Source organism: Palaemon carinicauda, chromosome 15 (genome assembly GCF_036898095.1).
Source record: "Palaemon carinicauda isolate YSFRI2023 chromosome 15, ASM3689809v2, whole genome shotgun sequence".
NCBI classification, from domain to species: Eukaryota; Metazoa; Arthropoda; class Malacostraca; order Decapoda; family Palaemonidae; genus Palaemon; species Palaemon carinicauda.
Window position 1 is genome coordinate 37,875,250 of NC_090739.1, and position 23,525 is coordinate 37,898,774.

Genomic DNA, 23,525 nt, shown 5'->3' on the forward strand with positions numbered 1-23,525 from the left:
TGAATTCAAGTATTAAAAAATTAGCCTTTCTCTTCTGCAATAGTTTACTATAGAACAAACAAATTCTAAAGACCTCATCAATTTCAAAATAATGGAACCATAAATAAGAGGGGGAAAAAAAAGAGGGGCTTATCTAAAATAAGATAGATCCACCTCCTAAGAGTGGAGGCTCATTATTACAGAAAGCCTAACGAAATTAATATCTAGGATTTGCTGTAGACAGAAAGAAAATACATTGGATGGAGTCACTGAGCTTAAACTCAAAATGATGAATACACAACCTTTCATGAATGAGCCTATTAGATACTCGGCAAATCATTAACTGCTTAATTCATTGACCAGCGGATATTCAAAGAAACGTGACAAAAAGCATTCCTTAGCCAACCAGCTACCAACTAAAACCCCAGCCCACCATTTGGATCAATTAAACCCTAGCTTCATCTGGTGGGTGGATATTGTTAATCAGTTACATGAATTATGTGGGTGACGTATTTTTATTCTTTCTCTCTCATTGATGGTTTCTATGCGAAATGGATAAATCATAATACGTCAGCCTTCGATTAGGTAATAAATTGGCCAGGGCACCAGCCACCTGTTGAGATACTACCGCTAGAGTTATTGGATCCTTTGAGAGGCCACACAGTACTACATTGGATCCCTCCCTGTTACGGGAACGTTAAATTTATGTATATTGTATTACAATACTTGTGATAAGGGCTTACTTTTTCATGTTTGTTGATGTAAAAATTAAACAATTGACCTTTTTATGTTAATGTAATTGTAACTCGAAAATGTCGCTGTGTTCTACGAGAGTTCTGGATTTTACTTCGGCGCCAGCCGTCTGACAGGCATGAGCTATATAAGATGATTATAAAGTGGGTCCGTCGTGTTGCGCCATGTTGCGTAATGCTAGTCCTGGGCGCTTCTCGTCCGTTAAGAACATTTTGGGAGTGTTGGTCCCTGGTATATTAAAGGACAGGTGACGAGTGGGAGAGAGGAAATGAGTCTATTACACCGCGGGAATTTGGAGATATTTTTTCAGCTACACCCTCTGTGACTGAAAAATAAGGACTATGCACAACAGAAGAATACCTTGTTGAAGATTATACAAGTTCAAATATTCATCGGTTTCAATGTCCGAAGCTGTGTTCCTGCATATCAACTTTTTATATCTAAAAGATTATGGAGTAAGAATTCATATAATATTGTTATTCAGTTTTGGTACGCTGTGAGTATTTCTGTGGATCTTATGTAGTGCTGTAAATATTTATGTTAAATCTCAAATATAGTTATATTTTGTTTGCTAGCTATCATTTTCATTCTCTGTTAATGTTTTGCTATTGTATGGTAAACTTTTTTTAGTAGACTTACATAGTCTACGTCGTGTACAATAGTTGAACGTAACAGAATTGGGGGCCTTTCTCCGGGATCGGGATTGTTATCCTATTTGTAATTCAAAGATTGTTCATAAAGTAAACCTCTGTTAATTGTATAAACAGCCAGCAATCATGTCAGAGTTTAACAATTCCGAGTTTTTGACAAATTTTGTGAGGATCTACAAATTGAGTTGTTATCTTAAGAAATCTAGCTTAGTGAGTTTAAGCAAACATCTTGGGCTTAACGTTAAAAATTCAATGAAGAAAGAAGATAATAAACATGTGTTAGCTCAACATTTGGTTGAAGACGATGTGTTACCTCAGAATGTGTTTAGATACGATGGATAGGGAATCAGTGTGTTCTGATTTACCAGATGTAGAACTTGAAAGACTTAGAATAGAAGCTCATTTAAGAGAAAAAGAGTTAGAAGCTCAGGCTGAGCTTGAGATATTAAAATTAGAAGTAGACTTAAAACTTGAACAGTTAGAAGCTGAGCGTGAGAGAAGAGGAGCAGAGTTAAAACGTGAGCAATTAGAAGCAGAGGAGAGAGCTAAAGATAGCGAAGCTCAAATAAAACTTCGTGAGCTCAATGTTCAAAAGGAGTTAGAGCTTGAAAAAATCAAGCAGTCTAATTCTAATGATACAGGTAAAACTAGACCAGATATTTTTTAAAGAAGATAGAGTTGTGCCTCCTTTTAATGAAAAGGATTTATATTTTGTGTTTTGAAAGGAAAGCTAAAAAAAGTAAGAGGTCAGCAGAAAAATGGGCTTATAATGTTATCAGGGGTTTTGTTTGGTAGGGCCCAAAAATTTATGCTTCTATTACTGAGAATAGAGTAGATGATTATGAATTCTTGTAAAATTTTATTATACAGGCCTATGAATTAACTCCTGAAGCTTATATGATGAAGTTTAGGAGTTAGACAAAACAAGGTAAGCAGACATATGTAGAATTTAGCAGAGAACAATCAGATTGGTTTGATAAATGGTGTAAACCAGCAGTGTAGGAATGATTTTGATAGATTAAGATGAATTATTTCAATTGAACAGTTTAAAAATCCTGTTAGTGAGAACATTAAGGTTTACTTAAATGAACGGAAGTTAATTACCCTTCGTGAAACATTTGTATGAGCTGATGATTATGTACTGGCTCACAAGGAGTTGAGGTCTTATGATAATAGGTTTAATAGGTCAAAGGACTATAGGGACACAGATAAGAACACTAGAAAAAATGCAGAAGGTCAAAGGTTTAGTTCTGATTCGCATGTCAAGTCTCAAAGTATCCGTTTGAATAGTAATGTGTAGTTATTGTAAGAAATCAGATCACACAGTGTCTGAATGTTTCAAGTTGAAAAGGAAAGAAGAAACTAAGACTGTGTCTCTTACTCTACAAAAGTCTCACTATAGTGTGCTACCAGTAGAGGTTAACACTGTAAATGACCACGTTTTTGACAGAATAGCCTGTTAATTCCAGTATTTGTTCCAGACCTCTTGATACAGTTTTCCAGCCATATTCTGCTAAGGGTTTTGTTAGTGTTGATGATGGTTCACTGCACCTTGTTTGTATCAACCATGATATTGGTTGTGCCCAGTCACTTGTTTTGAGGGAAGTTGTCCCTGTGACTGAAAATTCATTTACTGAGGAATATGTTCCAATTCATTGGGTTGGTGATAGCCATTTCAGTGTTCCCTTGCATTGTATGGATCTTCACTGTGACTGGAAATCAGGACCTGTTGTTGTTGGTGTTGTTTCCGTGTTGCGTATGACTGTCAATCAATTTTTGCTTGGTAATGACTTGGTAGATGAGAATGTTGATGTCTGACCGAAGATGGTTAAAGAGCCAATATTTGATCAGGAGTTGGAGGTTCTTAGTCCTAATTTATCCGCTATGTTTCCTTCCTGTGCTGTAACCTGAGCTATGACTCATTAGAAGACTCAGAGTTCTACCAATCTATCTTATGAAGATGTGATGGTTAATGATAATGTCTTCGATACTGACTGTTCTAATGAGCTGGTACGTTGGTACGTGATAATGTCTCTGTTAGGGATGATGTTAATTTGTCAGAGACATTTTTTTTTTAATCCATTTAATTCTGATTTGCCTGATTCCTGTCATATGGCAGAGATAACTCGCATTGGGTCTCGTAATCCTTTGTCCCATCTCAAGTTGATTGAAGATCAAAAGTCTGATCGCACATTAAATCCATTGATGGGACAAGCTTTGACTGAAGAGATCTCTAAAGTGCCATGTGGCTACTTCTTCAAGTCGGGTTTGTTCATACGTAAATAGCGACCTCTTGATAAGTCTCCAAAACCTGCTTGGAGTACTTTGTTTCAAATTGTTGTCCCTAAAAGGCAAAAGGTTGAGGTTCTCAGTCTTGCTCATGAACGACCTATGGCAGGTCATTTTGAAGTAAACAAAACTCCAAGTCGTGTCATAAGACATTTCTATTCCCTTGGTGTTAGGCAAGATGTGGGTCGTTTTTTGTCGCACTTGTCATGTGTGTCATGTTATAGGGAAGCTAAATCAGTCCATCCTGAAATCTCTGCTGAAAACCATCCCTGCATTTGATGAGCCTTTTAGTAGGGTAATTGTTGATTGTGTTGGGCTTCTACCGAAGACAAAATCTAGGAACCAATATCTTCTGACGATCGTGTGTGTGGCCACCAGATTTCCAGAGGCTGTTCAACTTCGTAAGATAACGGCACCAATCATTGTGAAAGCTCTGATCAAGTTTTTCACCCTGGTTGGATTGCCCAAGTCTATCCAGAGTGATCAAGAGAGTAACTTTATGTCTGGAATATTCCAACATGTTATGCACCAGTAGTAGATTCAGCAGTTCCACTCCAGTGCATAACATTCAGAGTCCCAAGGAGCTCTAGAAAGGTTTCATCAAACTATAAAGACCATGTTGAAAGCATATTGCCTTGGCAATAAGGAAGACTGGGATGATGGAGTGCCTCTTGTGCTGTTTGCCTATCGGGAGACTGTTCAAGAATCCTTTGGTTTTAGCCCGTTTGACCTTGTGTTTGGCCATGATGTTATGGATCCATTGAAAATGTTAAAGGAGAAGTGGATGAATGAAACTGCGAGGTACAATCTTTTAAATTATGTGTCGGAATTTAAAGAAAGACTGAAGACAGCCTATTATACTGCCAGTGAACATATTAAGATAGCCCAGAAAAATATGAGGACTTGGTACAAACGATCATCAAGAGCTAGAAAATTTCAGCCTAGTGACAAAGTTCCAATGTTTTGAGTGCCAAGTTCAATGGACCGTATGTGATTAAAAGGGAAATTAGCGACACAGACTATGATTAAAAGGGAAATTAGCGACACAGACTATGATTAAAAGGGAAATTAGCGACACAGACTATGATTAAAAGGGAAATTAGCGACACAGACTATGTTGTCAGTACACCTGATAGGGGAAAGAAGAGGCGTGTGTCATATCAACATGCTTAAAGCTTACCATGAACGAAATGAAGAAGCCAAGACAGGTGCAGTCATCAGTATAGAAGACAAAAATGAAGAGGATGAAGATGGTGATTTTGTTGTAAAATTTTCCGGCTCGTCATTCAATTATGCAACTCTGAGTTTCTCGCTCATCTAGATGTAAAGCTGTCTCATTTGTCACTTTAGCAATGGGTTGATGTGATTGATTGATTGATTTAAAGTTTTCAGGCATGGTTGATGTGAAAGAATTGCTTGACATGTATTCACGTGTGTTTCCTGATATGCCTTGAAGGACAAATGTGTTGTTCCATGATGTTGATGTCGTGATCATGTTGCTGTTAAACAGCCTCCCTATCGTGTAGGCCCTTGCGAGTGTGATTTGATGCAGTCTGAGATCTAATATATGTTGGATAATCCCCTCATGAAGCCTAGTCAAAGTGACTGAGTTCTCCCTGTATTTTAGTTCCCAAACCTGATGGTAATGTGCGTTTTGTCACTGACTATTGCAAGGTGAGTTTGTTCACTGAGGCTGACACTTATCTTATCCCTTGGATAGATGACTGTGTTGACCGTATTGGTAAAGCAAAATTTGTCAGTAAATTTGATTTGCTAAAGGTGTATTAGCAAGTACCATTGACTGAGAGGGGTAAGAAAATTTCTGCATTTGCAACTCCAGATGGGTTGTATCAATATTTTGTAATGCCGTTTCGTATGAAGAATGCTTCTGCTACCTTTCGGCGTTTGATGAATCAAGCTTTGCAGGGACTTATCAAGTGTAATGTTTATATTGATGATATTGCTTTTAGTAGTGATTCTTGGGAGGAACACATTCTCGGTTTGAAAGAACTGTTTAGCAGACTTGCTAGTGCTGATTTACCGGTTAATTTAGTCAAGAGTGAGATTGGTGAGAGTAGTGTTACTTATCTGGGGCATGTGGTAAGTCATGGTAAAGCTAGTCCCAGAGAAGCTAAAGTTGAAGCCACTGTGAATTTTCCAGTCCCTGATAATAGAAAATCTCTACTAAGTTTTCTTGGAATGGCTGGATTTTATAGGTAATTTTGTATAAAAAAGAAAAAAAAATCACAAGTTGTACTCCCTCTCACTGCTCTAACCTCGAAAAAAGTTAAATTTTTATGGGATAATAGTTGTCAGGAAGCTTTTGGTTCTGTAAAGTCAATGTTATCAAGTCATCCAGTACTTCTTGCTCCAGATTTTAAAAACCTTTCAAGTTTGCAATTGATGTGAGTGATTTGTGTTGAGGCCCAGTGTTGTTACAAGAAGACCACTTAGGAATAGATCATCTTGTTGCTTAATTTTCTAAAAAGTTTATCTGACACTAACACAATTGTTCAACTATTGAAAAAAAAAAAGCTTTGGCCTTACTGCTTGCTCTGCAACACTTTGAAGTGTATGTTACACCCACTGTAACCATATTTTATCGTTTTCTGATCATAATACACTGTTTTTCGTACAGAAAATCAAATATAAAAATCAAAGGGTTTGAGGTGGAGTTTGATTTTACAGGAATACAATTTATATATAGAAAATATTCAAGGAAAAAATAATGTCTAAGCAGACACTTTTTCAAGAATGTAATTTTTTTCATTGAAATTATTAGTTTTTTTTTTATTTGTAATCTTGTATAATAAAATAATTATTTGTATTTGTGAAAATTTGTTGGTTAATGAGCCCGAACTTTTCGCTAGGTAGGGGGATTTGTTCTATGTACGTTAAATTTATGTATATTGTATCACAAAACTTGTGATGGGGGCCTTACTTTTTCCTGTTTGATGATATAAAAGTAAAACAATTTATATTATCTTAATGTTAATGTAACTGTAACTCTATTTTAGCATAGGTCTACATACTGCCTTAGCCATAACTTGGTAGACGAGAGAGGAACATGCTAAAAGATAGTCAGCATAGGCAACCTTTTCCCAATATTGTGCTGCGATTCTCGAACATAAAATCATAAAAGATTCACCTAAATCAGCATAACTTCTTTACAATATCCCTTTACGGGCAAACAAAAATTCAAATTGTGGATACTATACTATGAAGCATTTTTGGTGTCTGTATGGTCTGGCCTTAATAGTCAGAACTCAAAGAAAAAAAATCTATATAGGCCTACATGTGCACATAACGATGTTTTGGAAGTTTTTCTTTGCATTATTCCATGTAAAGTATAAATTGAAAACCAACAGGATTAATATAATTTAAATCCAGATAATGCATGTAAATACAGAGGTAAAATTCAGATCTTGATCTAGTGCTGAATGTAATTAGAAGCATTTGAATGTAATGAATCTCTGCCCATTATTTTAAAAATATAGTTCTATGGTGGACTTTTCTATCTAATGAGTGAACAATGAGTTTTCCCTCCTGCAAAACGGCTATCAAAACTGCAACAAAAACATCTCTATAACATCTGTCTGTGATCATATCTCGTATACGTTCGTTCGTTCGTTTTGGGGCGCCTTGCCAATAGCAAAAGACCGAGTCTCTTATACGTTTAAGAGCAGTAAACATAATAATACTACATTAACAACTACAAAAACATTAGGAACATGCTCCGTTAACTACTATTGATATTTTTCTAATCCAACATATGTTTTCCCAGTACTTTAATTAAATGTTATTTGGGTTTTTAAGCTAACTAACCTAACCCACCAATGATGAGTCCATGTAAACTAGTTGATGTTCTCTTAAGGATTTTGATTCAAACAAAATTCCAAGTAGTCTTAGAAATGATTCCCAAATGTTTGACAGACATCTCAGACAAACTCAACGAGAAAAGAGGAGAAAAAAATTTTAATGAGTTACATTGTTGGCTCAAGTTCCCACACAGGCTAGCCTAACAGAAAGGCTGTGACTGATATAAAAGTTTCAGTGACTATCCAAGGCACTTACCCACTTTAGAAGACTAGAAATTTGCCAGTAAGACTTTACATCCGAGCAGACATCAAAATATCCAACCGGCTGGTCATCCAGGACGATGTGAGGAAAAAATAGTAAGATCTTTTGTGGCTTCTTTCTCTTGCCGCAGCAACACCTCTATTCTCTCAAGGCATAGAGTTGTTCTTCTTTACCACTTTCTTTAATAATCTTAGCTGAAAGTTCTTGATTTTATATGTCCCTCAAAAGCGTGAAAGGCATGCCCACGATGACTGATTTCAATCAATCGGCCTATGGCCTTCTTGTAACCTAAACTTACGTGTCCACATGTATTCTCACTAAAAAAAAAGAAAAACAGAAAAATACTTCATAAATTTTCTATTTGTTTTACGACGTCTGTTTTTTTTTTCTGAATGAAATTAAAATATTTGATATTTTTTCAGTTTTAGAACTCAAAATTTTCAAACAATTCCTTTAATTAAATATTGTTCAGGATAATCCATGTAGCCTACCCATTCCACATATAAAACTCGTCAATGATTATCATTTAACACTTCACAAACACACCAAAAACAAAACAAAACGGTAAAAAGACTAGTCGACTGAAACTGTCTCCATAAACTGTATTACCAGACGTGACCGTCAGTAGATACTAAAAGAACATTTCAAAGATTGGCTTCTCTTTCCCGCCACTAGATGGCTTCCGTGTTTTGTACTCGATTACTCTTGCCAGGTTAGGCAAGTTGCCACTTCTGATATTATAATCTACAGAGTAAATAGAGAATTTGGGAAATAAACTTCTAACTGTTCTTTACAAGTACTAAAAGTAATGTGTGAAAATCAAAAGGATATAGTATCTAAAGTTTGCAAGAGACTGTAAATGAATGGAAAAGCAATAAGTTGAGAGAAAACCGGTGCAATTCACTGGACTTCGAACTTCTGTAAGCTTGTTAAAAAATTACTTCAGCTTACGTGTGAAAGGTGACATACTGCTGCTCACTTCAGTTTTCTTCACCCATTTTCTTTACCGCCGAAAATTCCATGTGATTCTACCTCATGGAAACTTGAATGACAATAAGTTCCGTATTTTCGTGTCAGTAATAAATCTGAAAATTAAAATTAAAATAAAAACTGACAGATGACATCAATTAGGCAACTCAATAGCTGTAAATCCAAGTAGGCTACACCAAGCTCATCATTACCTCACTCATTGTTTAATCACCATTTCGTTTTCTTCTCGGATATTTTGTTTTCAGTAAATTATTAAAAATTGTTAAGCATACTTTATCAGATTAAATACGTGCAGTACATAACGTATCTGGAATCATTAGCATTAAATCTGCCAGCTACCACACTTCATTTTGGTTCAGAATTGCTGGTCATTTGCTGTTATATATTAATTTTCCTGTTCGTTTACGATCGCCCCACCTACGAACGAACAAACAGAAAATTAACACATTATCCTTGGTAATTTACATTTTCCAGACATTTGTTAGATAAAATGGTTTATATGAAAGCATCACTATTTCAGTAATTGCAGTTACTAGATTTAGAAACAATAAGTCAAATGTTTTATCACTAGATATTTAATTTACATGGATACAGATTATAGAAACCATTTTATTCTGGGGATTTTACATACATCATTATTTTTTTTCTTAATTTAACTAAGATTTTATCTCCTACTTAAACCAACGTACTGTACTTGAGAAACCCTTTACCCAACTGTGGTGCTAGAGGAGTAGGCTACGGCTTTTCTACGTTTAGCCAGTATTAAACAGATGAATACTTGACATCGTTAAAATTTGACATAGCTTTCTTAGTACAAAAATGCAGAACAAGTTTTGATCAACCCCCATATTTCCCTATTTTTCTCAAAGCAATATCCAAGACAAGAACATAGACTAAATATATGTAGGCCTACTAGGGCCATAAACCCCAGTATTGAAGTCTGAGAGGCCATTCGGGGCCCGTGTGCAACGTGAGAAACTCCACATTGCATTAAGAGGACAGCAAGGCGGTAGTAGTAAGTGCAGATATGGCCAGAAAGCACTCTGCAAAGACTTTTAAGTAACGCCTACACACTAGTGGCACTATCCTCCTTCAACGGAGTATCCGCAGCAATCAAATATCTATTTCCAGAGAAATTTCTTTAAAATCCGCTTAATCGCATTCTAGGTTAATCCTCGACGAAACCATACTTCTGCTGTCATCGGATTGAAGCCAAAATGCTCTTCCCGAGTCTTCAAAAAATGCTTAGACAGCCTCATTTCACTCTTTCGTCCCGAAAGGTTTATTATATTAGATAACGGCTTTCCGAAATCAGTCTTTATTTTTCCTCCAATGAAATTATATTCTTGTAATCTCTTTCACCTTAATATAGCCTTTAGAATTTCTCTTAATTCCTGTTACTCTCATTATCACTCCTTTTCCTAATAAACAATTTTCACACACACAAAAAAAGAGAAGGCACATGTTAGTGAATGCGCTTGCTCGTTCTGAATAAGCCTAAATCCTATCATTCATAATTTTGATATCTGTCCATCTTGTGACGGTTTTCAGTGGAGAATATCGTACTCCATGAACGCGATCTGTTTGTGTGTCTCTTGTGTCTTAGTTTATTCCGGTAACTTTAATAAGGAGATTGTTAACATTGCCGTTAATTATTTTGTGTAATTGGCTTATTTCTCCTGATATTTGCTTTTTTTTCTGCATTTCGAGGAGTACCCTCAATGATCTAACATTTATACCCTTTCTCTCCTTATCAAAAGACTCCTACAGACAGACACCCCCACCCCCCACCTGCAGGTGATTCTACCGTCCACAGTTCCTTCTTACCTACCTCAGATGTTTGTTCCCAATCCCGTTACATCTGTTGGAAGCTGGTCGTGAAGCTTTGAAGAGTATTTGGAATGAAATTAAGTCATTATATTTCTTTATCTTCTCTTATTTGTACATTAGTCTTATTAGTATTAAAGGAGGTGTGTTGAATGAAGTGCTCGTAATGCGATTACTCTCTGATAATTTAGTGGAAGATTTCCTTCGGAAAAAGTAAAGCTGGAAATATTTGCAAAATATGCAAAACCTTAACTTCCATCATTATTGCTTAGAGAGAGAGAGAGAGAGAGAGAGAGAGAGAGAGAGAGAGAGAGAGAGAGAGAGAGAGAGAGAGAGAGAGAGAGAGAGAGAGAGAGAGTGTGTTTCACTATGAGATGCAAGTGATGTGGCAGGAGATATACGTAAACCTGTTACACGTAGTTACCAAACATAGTCAAATGAAACCTACAATATTTAAAGAAGAGACATTTCCTGTTAGACCTCTGCAGTCGGAGGCAAGAGGGCGCTAGCTGGTGCATTATGATGACGCCCTTAAATATAGAAAAACATTGTTGTTTAAGTTCATTATGAGTTTGGCTATGGATATACGTACCAGTTTGGCTTCCCTTAGGTTTGTAGATTCATTTAGATCCTTTGTTTGGCTTCACTGGCCTAATTCTCGCATCTCATCTCGAGTAACAGTTAGGAGTAGCTAGCTTGTACACGGGAATTCTGGGAGTTTATTGAATTCCATACATCTTCAAAAAGGATTGACATAGCTGTTCTATTTCATGTTGATTAGTTAAAATGTTACGAATAAAATAAACTTCGAAATATCTATAATTAGAATTTGCTTTGACTGAAATGTGTCGTTTAATTTTTAACGGCTGATTTTCTAATCACAAATTTCTGGACTAGCCTACAAGTACCTGAGGTCAGTATTAAAAGAATGAAGTTATTGAGTTACCTTCAATGTGCTACACTTCTACGTTTCCTCTTTCCTAGGACTTCCAAATCCTACACCATTTGAACAGATCTAATCCCTTTCACTACTCTCCATATGCCTGAACAGTTTCAAAACAGCACATTTTCTTACTTGTTCTATCAGCGACCAGAGAAGATATCTCAACGCGTTTTCTCCTCGTATTTAACTCAACCAAACCATTAGCATACCACTTATGGTCCAAGAATCCTCTGTATGTGTACTCCTTTGCCTTAGAAAATTCCGCTTCTACGATTTTTTTATTAATTATATTAACTGATCCCCATCTCAATTTCTAAGCATTATCCATAATTATCTAAAATTAAGGAAAGTCTACTGGGCCTATATCCATTATTCTAACATCGCCATACACTCCTCATATGTTATCTTTATTCTAATGTTTATTTTTTTCAGGATTCACATTTGATATTTGTTTTTATACCTTTCAAGTTTCCTCTCTTATAAGTACTAAAACGTTCTTATAACGGCACTTATTTTTCTCTATTACAGGAGATTCGAAATTCATTGTCAGTTCTCTTGGAAAAATTTTGGCACGATACGCCAACCCTGTTTCTCTGTTATAATAATTCTTGATTTATGGTAAGTTTTTCTAAAAGCATGATGGTGTATTGAATATACCGTTCATTTCCGTACAAAGTAGGTGGTCTTATCGAAGGAATATTTTAACTAAAATTACAGTTTTTTTTTAGTGTTTAACGTTAAATACTTGTACAGTTCCTAGTTTAAATACGGAGACTTTAAGAAGACTATAAATTCCATATTTTTGGTACACAATATTATAATCTAGCCATCGATTAAGGCTATGGTCGCAATCGAATTATGGCGGGAGACTTCAGTGGATAATCGTGGATTTTGGATGGCGAAAAGTCGAAATCACCTCAGCAGGACACGGGATTTTTGGGGGTAGGAAAAAACAACATATTTGCCTTATTACCCCCAACAATAATGTTTAAAGTTACTGGAATAACTGGTTGGCTGGTTCAGATTACCTCTAATAAATCGAGACGTGGCCTTTGGATCAGGGGTCGATAGCAATAACAAAAATAAAGCACGAAGATTTGGCAAGGGAAATTACAGCGATATATCCCATGACCTGCCTGACTGAACATCTAACCTAAACTAATCCATATAACCTATATTATTGTGAAAGCATATGAAACTCTTGTTACCTCACCAAACCTAGGACGCTGGAACAATTACTTTTAATCTTGAAATCGGTCTTTTGTTTGTGCGTGCTAAAGCAGCATACATATCGCAGACAGGATTCCTAGATTTGTGGCTCAGTAATACTTGCAAAATGTTAAACGATTTTCATTTATTATTTTTTATTTTTTTTTAGTAGCATAAGGCAGAGGATTTTTTCTTTACAACGGATATAATATATTAAATGAGATATAATTGATAAGCATGTATTTCCCTTCCCCCTCAAAATGTCATTCAATACTTAACGTTAAGTTTTGATTTTTTTCCTTAAGAATTTTTACTTTCCTTAATTACATCTACTGATGAGTTCTTAGTTTGTGATTATCTTCTTGTCATCCAACTTACAATTGAAGTCATACGTAGGCCTAAATCCAACAGGGAGGGACAACTGAGCAGAAGCTGAGAGAAAGTAGGAACTTTGCAATAAAAAAAAGTATATATCACCCAGTTATGGAACACTTCAGAAGCATCCTTATTTCATGTATTAATGAGAATCTTCTGTCCTCTAAAATCTAAATGGCAGCCATCCTCTGTCGTGATCGGTGATGTCCTAGTTTAAACGTAAATAGCATACTGCACAAATGAATTTTTAACTACTTGCTCAAACTAAATTTCCCCGAAAGGGGTAAATTTGTTCTAAGCATAGAGTTTTAGATTGCATTATCATCATTTTACCATTTCAACTATTTTTTGTGTGAAACTTCTGAGGGTATAGAATTGCCAGTAATGAGGAAATCTTCAAAATGACTTGAGTCGTCTAGCAAGAAGTCACTATTTTCGTTATAAATGGCGTTAGCCTGACAGCGTCTTTGTATAAAAAGTAACCGTAAATTCTTTAGCGATAAGGGCTATTCTACCATGAATGAGACAGACTAAGTTATGAGCTTTTCTTCGTTTTGCATTCTTGAAGACGTACAAATGTTCTCGTCTCGGCCATTACAACCTTATAGTAAAACCGGGACGAAGCTTCCAAACTTTAAGAAAGTGCTTTACTTCGTTCACATATTGCCAATATATTTCTCTCTCTCTCTCTCTCTCTCTCTCTCTCTCTCTCTCTCTCTCTCTCTCTCTCTCTCTCTCTCTCTCTCTCTCTCTCTCTCAACGTTGTTCTGCCAAACCGGGTTATTGCCTGGAACTAATTTTTCGGATAAAACACATTTTTTTCGGCCACAAATCTTTTTTTTTTTTTGTAACAATGAAAAAAAAAAATTAGAAAATTAGAACTAATACCGATATTTCAAGACCGTGCAGGTGCCGTTATTTTCTATGTTGTCCCAATCGATATTCCAGCCAAGCATGGAAATAACGAAGGAAATATTGACCACTCTCTTGGAAGAACGAATCATCTCAAAAGATGCCTTAAAATATTTAACTTCCCTTGACAAAATTAAGCTAAATTCCTTCGAATCTTTGCGCAATCGTTGTTGGTTAGTCCATCAGTATTATGACAATATCTTATCCTCATTGGCTCTATGGACTAATCGGTGTCGATTAAGGATTTAACAGTATCTAAAAATGAGCAAATCCTCATCGCAGTAGTTTGCGTATGTGTCTATTCATTAAAATTCTGTCATGACACTAGCATACATGTCGTCTGTAAATATATTTCCCCAGTATGTTTTGGTCTGTATGTTACTTAAGACCATTTAAAAAAGGAAATCCCTCTCCAACCTTCAAGTAAAATTATTATAATTAGAAATGAAATCTGTGGTTTTGTTGAACTCTACGAAGTCGTAAATTATATGAATTGATTTCAGGACAAAAATATTTTAGTGCATATACATAATATAAACAACTAAGAAATAAGATTTTTTTTTTATAATTGCTGCCCTTCCAAAGCCATGATTTTGTTTTATTTATAAAGTCCAATGGGGAAAACCCCGTAGTTGCACATTGAAGAAAAAGTTGAAATACGCTAGACACCAGGATGGAAGAAATGAAGCATGAACAGTGAAACTTTATGGAGGAACCGCATAAAGTAATAAAAATTAAATGTTTTACTCGAAATTCACGCAAACTACTTATATGCATAGGAAAATAGATTTAGGCTACACACATACATGTGTATATATATATATATATATATATATATATATATATATATATATATATATATAGAGAGAGAGAGAGAGAGAGAGAGAGAGAGAGAGAGAGAGAGAGAGAGAGAGAGAGAGAGAGAGAGAGAGAGAGAGAGAGAGAGAGAGATATTTACACACACACACACACACACATATATATATATATATATATATATATATATATATATATATATATATATATATATATATATATATACATATATATATATATGTATATATATATATATATATATATATATATATATATATATATATATATATATATATATATATATATATATACAAAGTATACACACTAAAAATAGCTATGTGAATTTAACCATTTCGTAATGTCAGTTTTCCCAATTCACTTATTTATTTTTCGATCCTTATTTCTGGAGCCTTTTGAGTTTCCAGTTAGAAACGGATTAATACATTTAAAACATGAAATTCAAAACATCTTACGAAAGTTAAACCCTCCAGGCTTTAATTTCCATTAAGGGCTTTTAATTTTTTTTCTTCTTCTTTTCATGCAGTATGCCATTATTCATTCCTATTGCTCACTGGGCATGTAATAGGCTACTCGATAGCTACAGATAGGTGGAATTTGACTGGCTTCGAAAGTAGGTGACATTTTAAAGTCTTCTGATAGATTAGCCGATTACATCACTGGCGTGGACGGAATAAGGCTACTCTGAACGTTGGCTCTCATGAGGCAGCTAAATTTAACAGCTGTTTCTGTTATGTAAGATCAAAAGATCTCTTCATTTGTGATCAAAAGTCATCCTTGAAAAGACAGATAGACGTGACCTTTGCTGACATTGCATATTGTTATCTACCCACTGATTTACAGTGACCTCAGATCTCAAGATAATTTCAACTTCAAAGTCCATACTTCCTCTCTACTTCACGGAGATCATATTTAATTTGTTTCTGTCTAATCCTGTTAACTCTGGATCACTGGCTAAAATAATTTCTTTTGCTTATTACTATGCATTTAATTGTTAACTTAATTTAACAGCTCTCATAGAAGACAAATAGCACAAAATAATGTATAATAGCCTCTCTTTTATTCATACACGAATTAGATTCCAAACTTAGACATATTGACGCTTTATTAATGAAAATAGATAAAAAACTGAATCCGTGTAACAAGATCGTGAATTTATAGTTTTGTATTACAAGAAATATACGAAAGAAAATTTCTTACTTAGACATTAAGGCTATTTGGTCTTGAACAAAATAAAGTACCCAATCTTAAAAAATTTATTTTGAACAGACCTGCCGTTAGGATAGATATGATACGACAAAAAGGGTAGAGTAGTGATCAGAAACTGTTTATATATGAGAAAAATTTTTATCTTTTATGTCTCAGAAATAGAAGCTCTATTTGTATTTACCAAACGGGAACTAAGTTTGTTTTATACTGAAGAATATGATTTCATGAAGATGAAATATAAACCAGTACGACAAACTCTTACTCTTACTACATTACTCCCAACAGATATTCTAAAATGTGTACTCCCTCTAGCGCTCGGCCAGTGAGGAGCTCCATTTAAGAAAAGAACATTTATGCACGGTCAAAAAAGTGTCGGGTTTAGCAGTATTGAAGTGCGACAGCCAGCTTCCCTAGACTTCAGCTTCGGACTCCCTCCCAGGGAGTCTTCGCTTGAAGGTTTCTGGCTTAGGGCTACATTCATTCCATCATCATCCTGTCAGTCTTGTGTGTTTCCCGTGCAGATCCAGCATCGTTTTCATACCCTCTTCCCAGTAAGAAGAATCCTCACCAACTCATTAATGTCTACTATCTGTTTTTATATGGACTGCCAACGCATGAACTTCGTGTCCCACCCACGTCCGGGCCGATCTAGCCTGGGCCTGCCCTGTCTACATGATCGAGCGGTTCGAGACTACTCGAACAGTGTTGCCAGATCCCTGCCTGTGGTTTTCTCATTTCTGACGTACCAAAGACAGTAAAGGGAAGACAACTGCTTTTGCCTTTTCTTGAGAATGGCATGATAATGGGGTAAAATCATGTGAACACAGCGAGGGAGGCATACATGTAGTCTACTACTTTACTGATATCGTGCTATTCTCATCAATTAACTGATCAATTAAGTATTCTTAATCCAATTCCAGAGGCAGTTGTACAATATGTAGCAAAAGTGGTCATACTTTTTTTTATTTTTGTACTGGACAAACATTGTTTTCGAGTTGCCACTGTGTATTAAGTCTTATATTTCACTTTGTAAAAATGTATATATATATAAGGAAAATATAGCCTCTTGTTATGTAGAATCTTATCATTGAAAAATACTGAGCGAAGTTGCAAAATGTTTTGTCATTAAAAGCTAGTGTTATTAGAAATGTAAATGTGAAGATTGTAAGAGTTGCCAGTTAGTGACTTACAAACGAAAACCACTGATATCGGGTAACACTACTTTTGGTGCATATTGTACCACATCTGAGAACTCATGATATTACATTGCATCATAAGATAAAATTTCAAAAATGTACTAGATGGAAGAAATAAAAAAAAAATAAAAAAACGAAGTAAAGTAGAGGGCTGAAAAAGTGTGCTACAATGGACGGTTATTGGATTAGCTTATTTTTAGAGTGTCAAATACAAGTAAATAAACTGACTAAGAGGAATCTAAGAAGAATCTAGGAAGTGAAACTTGATTTGGATATGGCCTTATGAATTTGAATCATATAGCCGAAGAAGCCATTCAGCTCCGATATGCAATTGGGGGGAACCCTACAGTTGCATCATTAAATAAAAGTTGAAAGATGTACTAGATGGAAGAAACTGGGAACCAAAGTAAAGTAGAAGTCTAAAACAAGAGTGCAACTAGGAACCAAATGGATGCTACAAAGGCCCTCAAATCATGACGACAAGGTACCGTATGAGGTGAACTGGTGGTACTGACCCTATACGGGAAGAATGGAATTTTAAGGATACTTTTCAGTCAGAAATATGAGTGCTTGTGTCTTATCACGCTCATGTTTGTTAAGATACGTTGTATCAATGGCGTCTTCACAGGTGATGTGAGCCAATGGATGTTACCAATTGCAAATAAACTAAAGAATTTCTTTAAACAAAAATTTAAAGATATACATATGTAAGTACGTTATGTAGGGGACAAACATTGTAATGGAAATATATCTGAATACGAACTAAAAACCGAAAGATAGGCATCCAGAGACACAGAATAGAGGAAGCAAAACTATTTGTAAAGAGATGGGAGAAAGAAAGAGAGGACCTGACTTATCTGAAATAAAACTTCAAAGAAAAAAATAAAGGCTTTCTTGAGAGATATTAGGGTCTTTACAAAAGAGAATAAAGCCTTTATTAACGAAAGAGAGACCAATAGATTAAAAAGGGAATTTATTAGTAAAATGGAAAAAAATCCACATAATGCTTGAGAGAAAGGGACCCTTATCAAGGAATGGAAAGAGGCATTTATTATTATTATTATTACTAGCCAAGCTACAACCCTAGTTGGAAAAGCTGGATGCTATAAGCCCATGGCCTCCAACAGCGAAAATAGCCCAATGAGGAAAGGACGTAAGAAAAAACTACCAGAGAAGTTTAAGAACAATAATAGCATTAAAAAAAATCTTTCATACATAAACTATAAAAACTTGAAAATAACAAGAGGATAAAAACTTCAAAATAGTGAGAAGAAGAGAAACAAGATAGAATAATGTGCCCGAGTGTACCCTCAAGGAAGAGATCTCTAACCTAAGACAGTGGAAGACCATGATACAGAGGCTATGGCACTACCCAAGACTAGAGAACGAAGGTTTGATTTTGAAGTGTCCTTCTCCTAGAAGAGCTGCTTACCATAGCTAGTCTCTCTTTTACCCTTACCAATAGGAAAGTAGCCACTGGACAATTGTTGTGCAGTAGTTAACCTCTTAAGAATAAGAAGAATTGTTTGGTAATTTCGGTGTTGTCAAGTGTATGAGAAAAGAGGAGATTGTGTAAAGAAAATGCCAGACTATTCGGTGTATGTGTCGGCAAAGAACAAATGAGCCGTAACCCGAGAGAGGGGTCCAATGTAGTACTGATTGGCCAGTCAAAAGGACCCAATAACTCTCTCATGGAAGTATCTAAATGGGTGGCTGGTGCTTTGGCCAACCTACTACCTACCTACCTTCCTTGAGGAAAAAGTAGCATTACATAGATGGATAGAAAGATGCTTTTCAGAGAAGAGACTTAAAGTATATATTAAAGGAAGTGAAAACAAAATTCAGAGAAAATAAACAAGTAAAAGGGAAGTTACAAAGACAATTCACAAGAATGAGGAGGCATAGTTGGAAAAGCAAAGCATCGGTGCTGACCTGAAGACAAACAATAAAAGGAATTGCAAAGTATTGTGTTGTACTCTAAGAGGTATAGACCCACTTGGTATTTTTCCATAATTTTTCTTTGCAAACACAGCTGATTTTCTAGCTCTAAGTTATTTTCTATTTATTGCAAGATAGCCATAAGTTCTCTTTTCTTTTGAGAAATGGTGATGTTGCTGTAATGGGTGATTATGGTCGTTGTAACTCTAGCCCTGACTATTACCATTCAGTTATCATGGCTCAATGTTGTCTAAAAATTTCGAGCACCTGTTGGAAACAGACAATTCTATTGACCATGGTGTATTAGAAAGGATGTAGTCATATAATTTATAATAAAAGTAGGCATGTACTAAATAAATGCAATAGTTTAATGAACAATCAAGTAAATACAAATAAATCTCTCACTTTTAACATGTTTAAAACAAAATACTGGAAGTGTCCAGAACTTCAACTAAGCAGCACCAAGATCAGCTTTTGAAAGTTTGTAGATAGAGAGAATAAAACTATTACACAAATATTTCAGTCGGACAAAATAGAACGTCATCCATACATATATTACAGTAAAGTGTGTTGAATACTTTAAAAAATTACATTACTGTACATCGTTTCACAACAGAGCAAGGGTAGCAGTTTAGAGTCTGGCAAAAGTAATCAATTCTTTTTTTGTACAACAAATTAAAGCGTCAAACTTTAAAAGAATGATTTATCAATCATCAAAACTTGAACAGTTTTAAGCCAAAGACTGATGATGACATGTAGCCTACATAAGTGAGATGTATAGCCACGTACAACAACGGTAGACGCATGAACTTTTCATGTTGAGTTTCACCTGTCTTGTCTTTTCCAGAAATTAATTTGATATCAGAGCAACTGCTACGATTTAATGTTTTACCAAAACCAACTTGTGTGTCAATACCTGCCTAAAAGCGCCATTATATTTCTTACTGCTTTTCTGTGAAGACAAAACACAGTAAATGCCGTAGGAATGCATCATTTACATGATGAAAAGGGAAACAAAGTATTAACCATCCTAATTGTGCAAGGGAATAACTCAGTGTATGTGAACTTGGAATTATGGTTATCAGTTTGCAAGAAAAGCCTTCCTAAATACAGAAATTATAAATGCTGTAAAATGCTTTAGTATTACTCAAACTAGTAATATATAGTAAAAAAAATAAAAGTTCTGTTGTGTTTCTGGTATATATAAAATTGAATGCTAAATATTGTTAAAATATACCTCTATCATAATTCTTAATTCATCAAATATCTGAGCTAGAATGATTTGTGGAAGATATTAAACACTTACACATGACACAAAGAAAGGACATTGTAGAAAAATATATATACTATAAGTATATCCTTTTAGAGAGATGGCAGGAGAGTCAACTGATTCTCAACTCAAAAGATAGGCTCTCCAAAGAACTCTCTCTGGCACGATGGGTCTAGAATGAGAGTATGGTATCCTTAATTATTTTAATGCACTCTTGCATCTGCTCTTCTGTGATGACGAGAGGTGGAGCAAAGCGAATAATGTCCCCGTGGGTAGGTTTGGCCAAGAGACCATTTTCTTTCAGGCGAATACAGACTTCCCATGCATCATACCCTGTGAAATTAAAAGAAATATTAATGGGTTTTGAAAATAAAATTAACTTGTTTATGTCCTTTACCTTCTAAATAAAATTATACCTCTGTTGCCTGTATTTTTCATGTAATAAAAAAATCCAAGAAGGAATCTATGAATATGTTCAATTAGAATTAACTTTCGGAAGGTATAATGGGCATGGAGGTAGCCTACTAAACAAATCAGGATTTGATTGTGTAATTTTGACACGAAAAAAATACACCTCCCTTTAGCATTTATATGAAAACTTCCTGTAAATCTAATAGGAAATTGAGTGAAACTGAAATGAAGTAGTAAATTTTATTACTAAATGTAAACACCACAAGTAGTTTTCAAAACAGAAAACTTATGACTAGATTTTATCCTAATACGGAGTTGCTTGCAAAAGCAATGCAAAGTATATAATGAAGAGTACTATCCCATGGTAACACAGGCTTACACGCATCCTTATACAGAGCCAAAGTAACCATATTTTCTTAGTATTTTGATTTGTTTAGTCTTCAAAAGATAGTGATAAGTAGGATCTAAGACTGACTCCGACATTGTCAACTGTGCCCAATGAAATAGCCAAATCCTATGTTCGGTCCATTGACATTTCCATCAGGATTAAAACAAACAGACCAAAGTCTGGTAAAATTATCAACTTTTATCAAGTTCAAATCACTATTGTAGTTTTAAACAATATTTTGGTTATATCAGTAGTTATACCATTTATAATTTAGTACAATTTGATTGTTTCAATGATCACTGCATTAATATTTCTTTAAAATAATCGGCTGTTCCCAATTTTCAATTATTGTGCTCTTTCTTTCCTTGACTGAGCTTATGTTAACAATCTTGAAACACATATTTGGTAAAATCAAAAGATCAACCTTATACTAACGAACTACAACATATTGCAATAGTTTTTTCCTTTCTTTCTTTCCACCACCCATTTGCCTATTCTTATAATTCTAGTCTTCTTTTTCGAGAATGTTAAGCTGATTCACTGTTATGGGTTACTTCACTTCCATTTCCCTACTTTTGTGACACCAAAACTTATTTGTGTGGACTAGGTGGCTTGTGCACCCTAGTATTTGGGAAACTTCAGGTGCTTTTGTAAGGAAGGTTACATTACAGAGAGCAGTGTGAGGTGAATATCTACAAGGAATGTGCTGGTGGACTGTGGACCATATAAATATTGCTGAAACATTCCAGGATGCAACTCATGCCTGTCACTCAGATATAAGAAAATTAGTGCAATATATATAGACCTTTATTGGCCGTTTTTAAAAGTTACTAAACCCGGTGGGTGTTGCAGCAACATATGTTAAGAAGGATACACAAGTGATTAATAATAATATTATTAATATCATTACTTGCTAAGCTACAACCCTAGTTGGAAAAGCAGGATGCTATAAGCCAAGGGGCTCTAACAGGGAAAATAGCCCAGTGAGGAAAGGAAACAAGAAAAATAAAATATCTTAATTACAGTAACAATATTAAAATAAATATTTCCTAAATAAACTATAAATACTTTAACAAAACAAGAGGAAGAGAAATAAGATAAAATAGTGTGCTCGAGTGTACCCTCGAGCAAGAGAACTCTAACCCAAGACAGTGGAAGACCATGGTACAGAGGCTATGGCACTACCCAAGACTAAAGAACAATTGTTTGATTTTGGAATGTCCTCCTAGAAGAACTGCTTACCATAGCTAGAGAGTCTCTTCTACCCTTACCAAGAGGAAAGTGGACACTGAACAATTACAGTGCAGTAGTTAACCCCTTGGGTGAAGAAGAATTATTTGATAATCACAGTGTTGTCATGTGTATGAGGACAGAGGAAGATCTGTAAAGAATAGACCAGACTATTCGGTGTATGTGTAGGCAAAGGGAAAATTAGCCATAACCAGAAAAGAGGATCCAATGTAGTACTGTTTGGCCAGTCAAAGGACCCCATAAATCTTTAGTGGTAGTACTTGCACGGACCTTCATTAATATAGTGATTATTGTGATGCGAATTGTTTATATATGAAGTCATAACCAGTTATAAGGATTCTACATTCAGTGAAAAACAATATTGTGGGGTTTTGATAACTATTTTTGTTTATGTTTGTTTGCAAAGTAAGTATAAATTTAGTAGTAAGTTTATTGGACTGAGGATTGGTAACAATTAGCTTCATTAATTTAGGTGGACATCAAGTTGTGTTTTCATATGTTCCCTATGTAAAATATAGACGTAGTAGCAGATCTATAAAATTAGTATTGAAGTTGGTACTATTGAAGCTAAAACTATGAATTATTATAAGTGAATGTATTCGATTGTAGGCGTGTAGAAAGTTTAATACGTAGAAAATAAGTAGAGTTTGATTCTGGTTCATAGTACCCCAAATCCCACTAAAATATGATTTCAAAAGAATCTCTTACTCTCATTAATAACGATGGCATTGAGCAGACCCTTTCCCCTCACAATAGACACCACGTCTTTTGGAAGCTTGCCGATCTCTGATCGTAAAAGTGAACCCATCTTTTGAGCGTTCTCAGCGAGCTTTTCTTCTTCCAGTACTCTTAGTGCTGCCATTCCAACCTGGTGAAGTTGAAAATCAAAAAATCTTTTTCATATGAATATACCAGAATAAAGCTAATCATTTTATAATAAACTGAATATACTGTACTTGGTAGTTTTGTTTTTTAACGTCTTTCCAACAAGCACTGTCAGTTTGATAGATGCAGTGATAAA

General features: G+C 35.2%; 2 protein-coding genes across 9 annotated transcripts in view; both read right to left on the minus strand.

Moving 5' to 3' along the window:
- ninaC (STKc_myosinIII_N_like and MYSc_Myo21 domain-containing protein ninaC) overlaps positions 1–8,428 on the minus strand; it is a 186,670-nt gene extending 178,242 nt beyond the window's left edge. For 6 of the 7 annotated variants that reach the window (XM_068388292.1, XM_068388298.1, XM_068388295.1 and 3 more), the window contains exons 1-2: positions 8,243–8,378; positions 7,746–8,068 (exon numbers count right to left, since the gene is read on the minus strand). The gene's annotated coding sequence lies outside the window, so the exon portion shown is untranslated. Of the gene's footprint in view, positions 1–7,745; positions 8,069–8,242 lie in introns of all 7 variants that reach the window. The other variant, XM_068388291.1, reaches the window with a different exon arrangement.
- An 11,103-nt stretch (positions 8,429–19,531) lies between these two features.
- Positions 19,532–23,525, minus strand: part of Oat (Ornithine aminotransferase precursor) — a 30,552-nt gene continuing 26,558 nt past the window's right edge. For both annotated transcript variants that reach the window (XM_068388303.1, XM_068388302.1), the window contains exons 8-9: positions 23,213–23,372; positions 19,532–20,787 (exon numbers count right to left, since the gene is read on the minus strand). In XM_068388303.1, the coding sequence (XP_068244404.1) occupies positions 20,627–20,787; positions 23,213–23,372 (321 nt within the window). In that variant the 3' untranslated portion in view covers positions 19,532–20,626. The remainder of the gene's footprint in view (positions 20,788–23,212; positions 23,373–23,525) is intronic.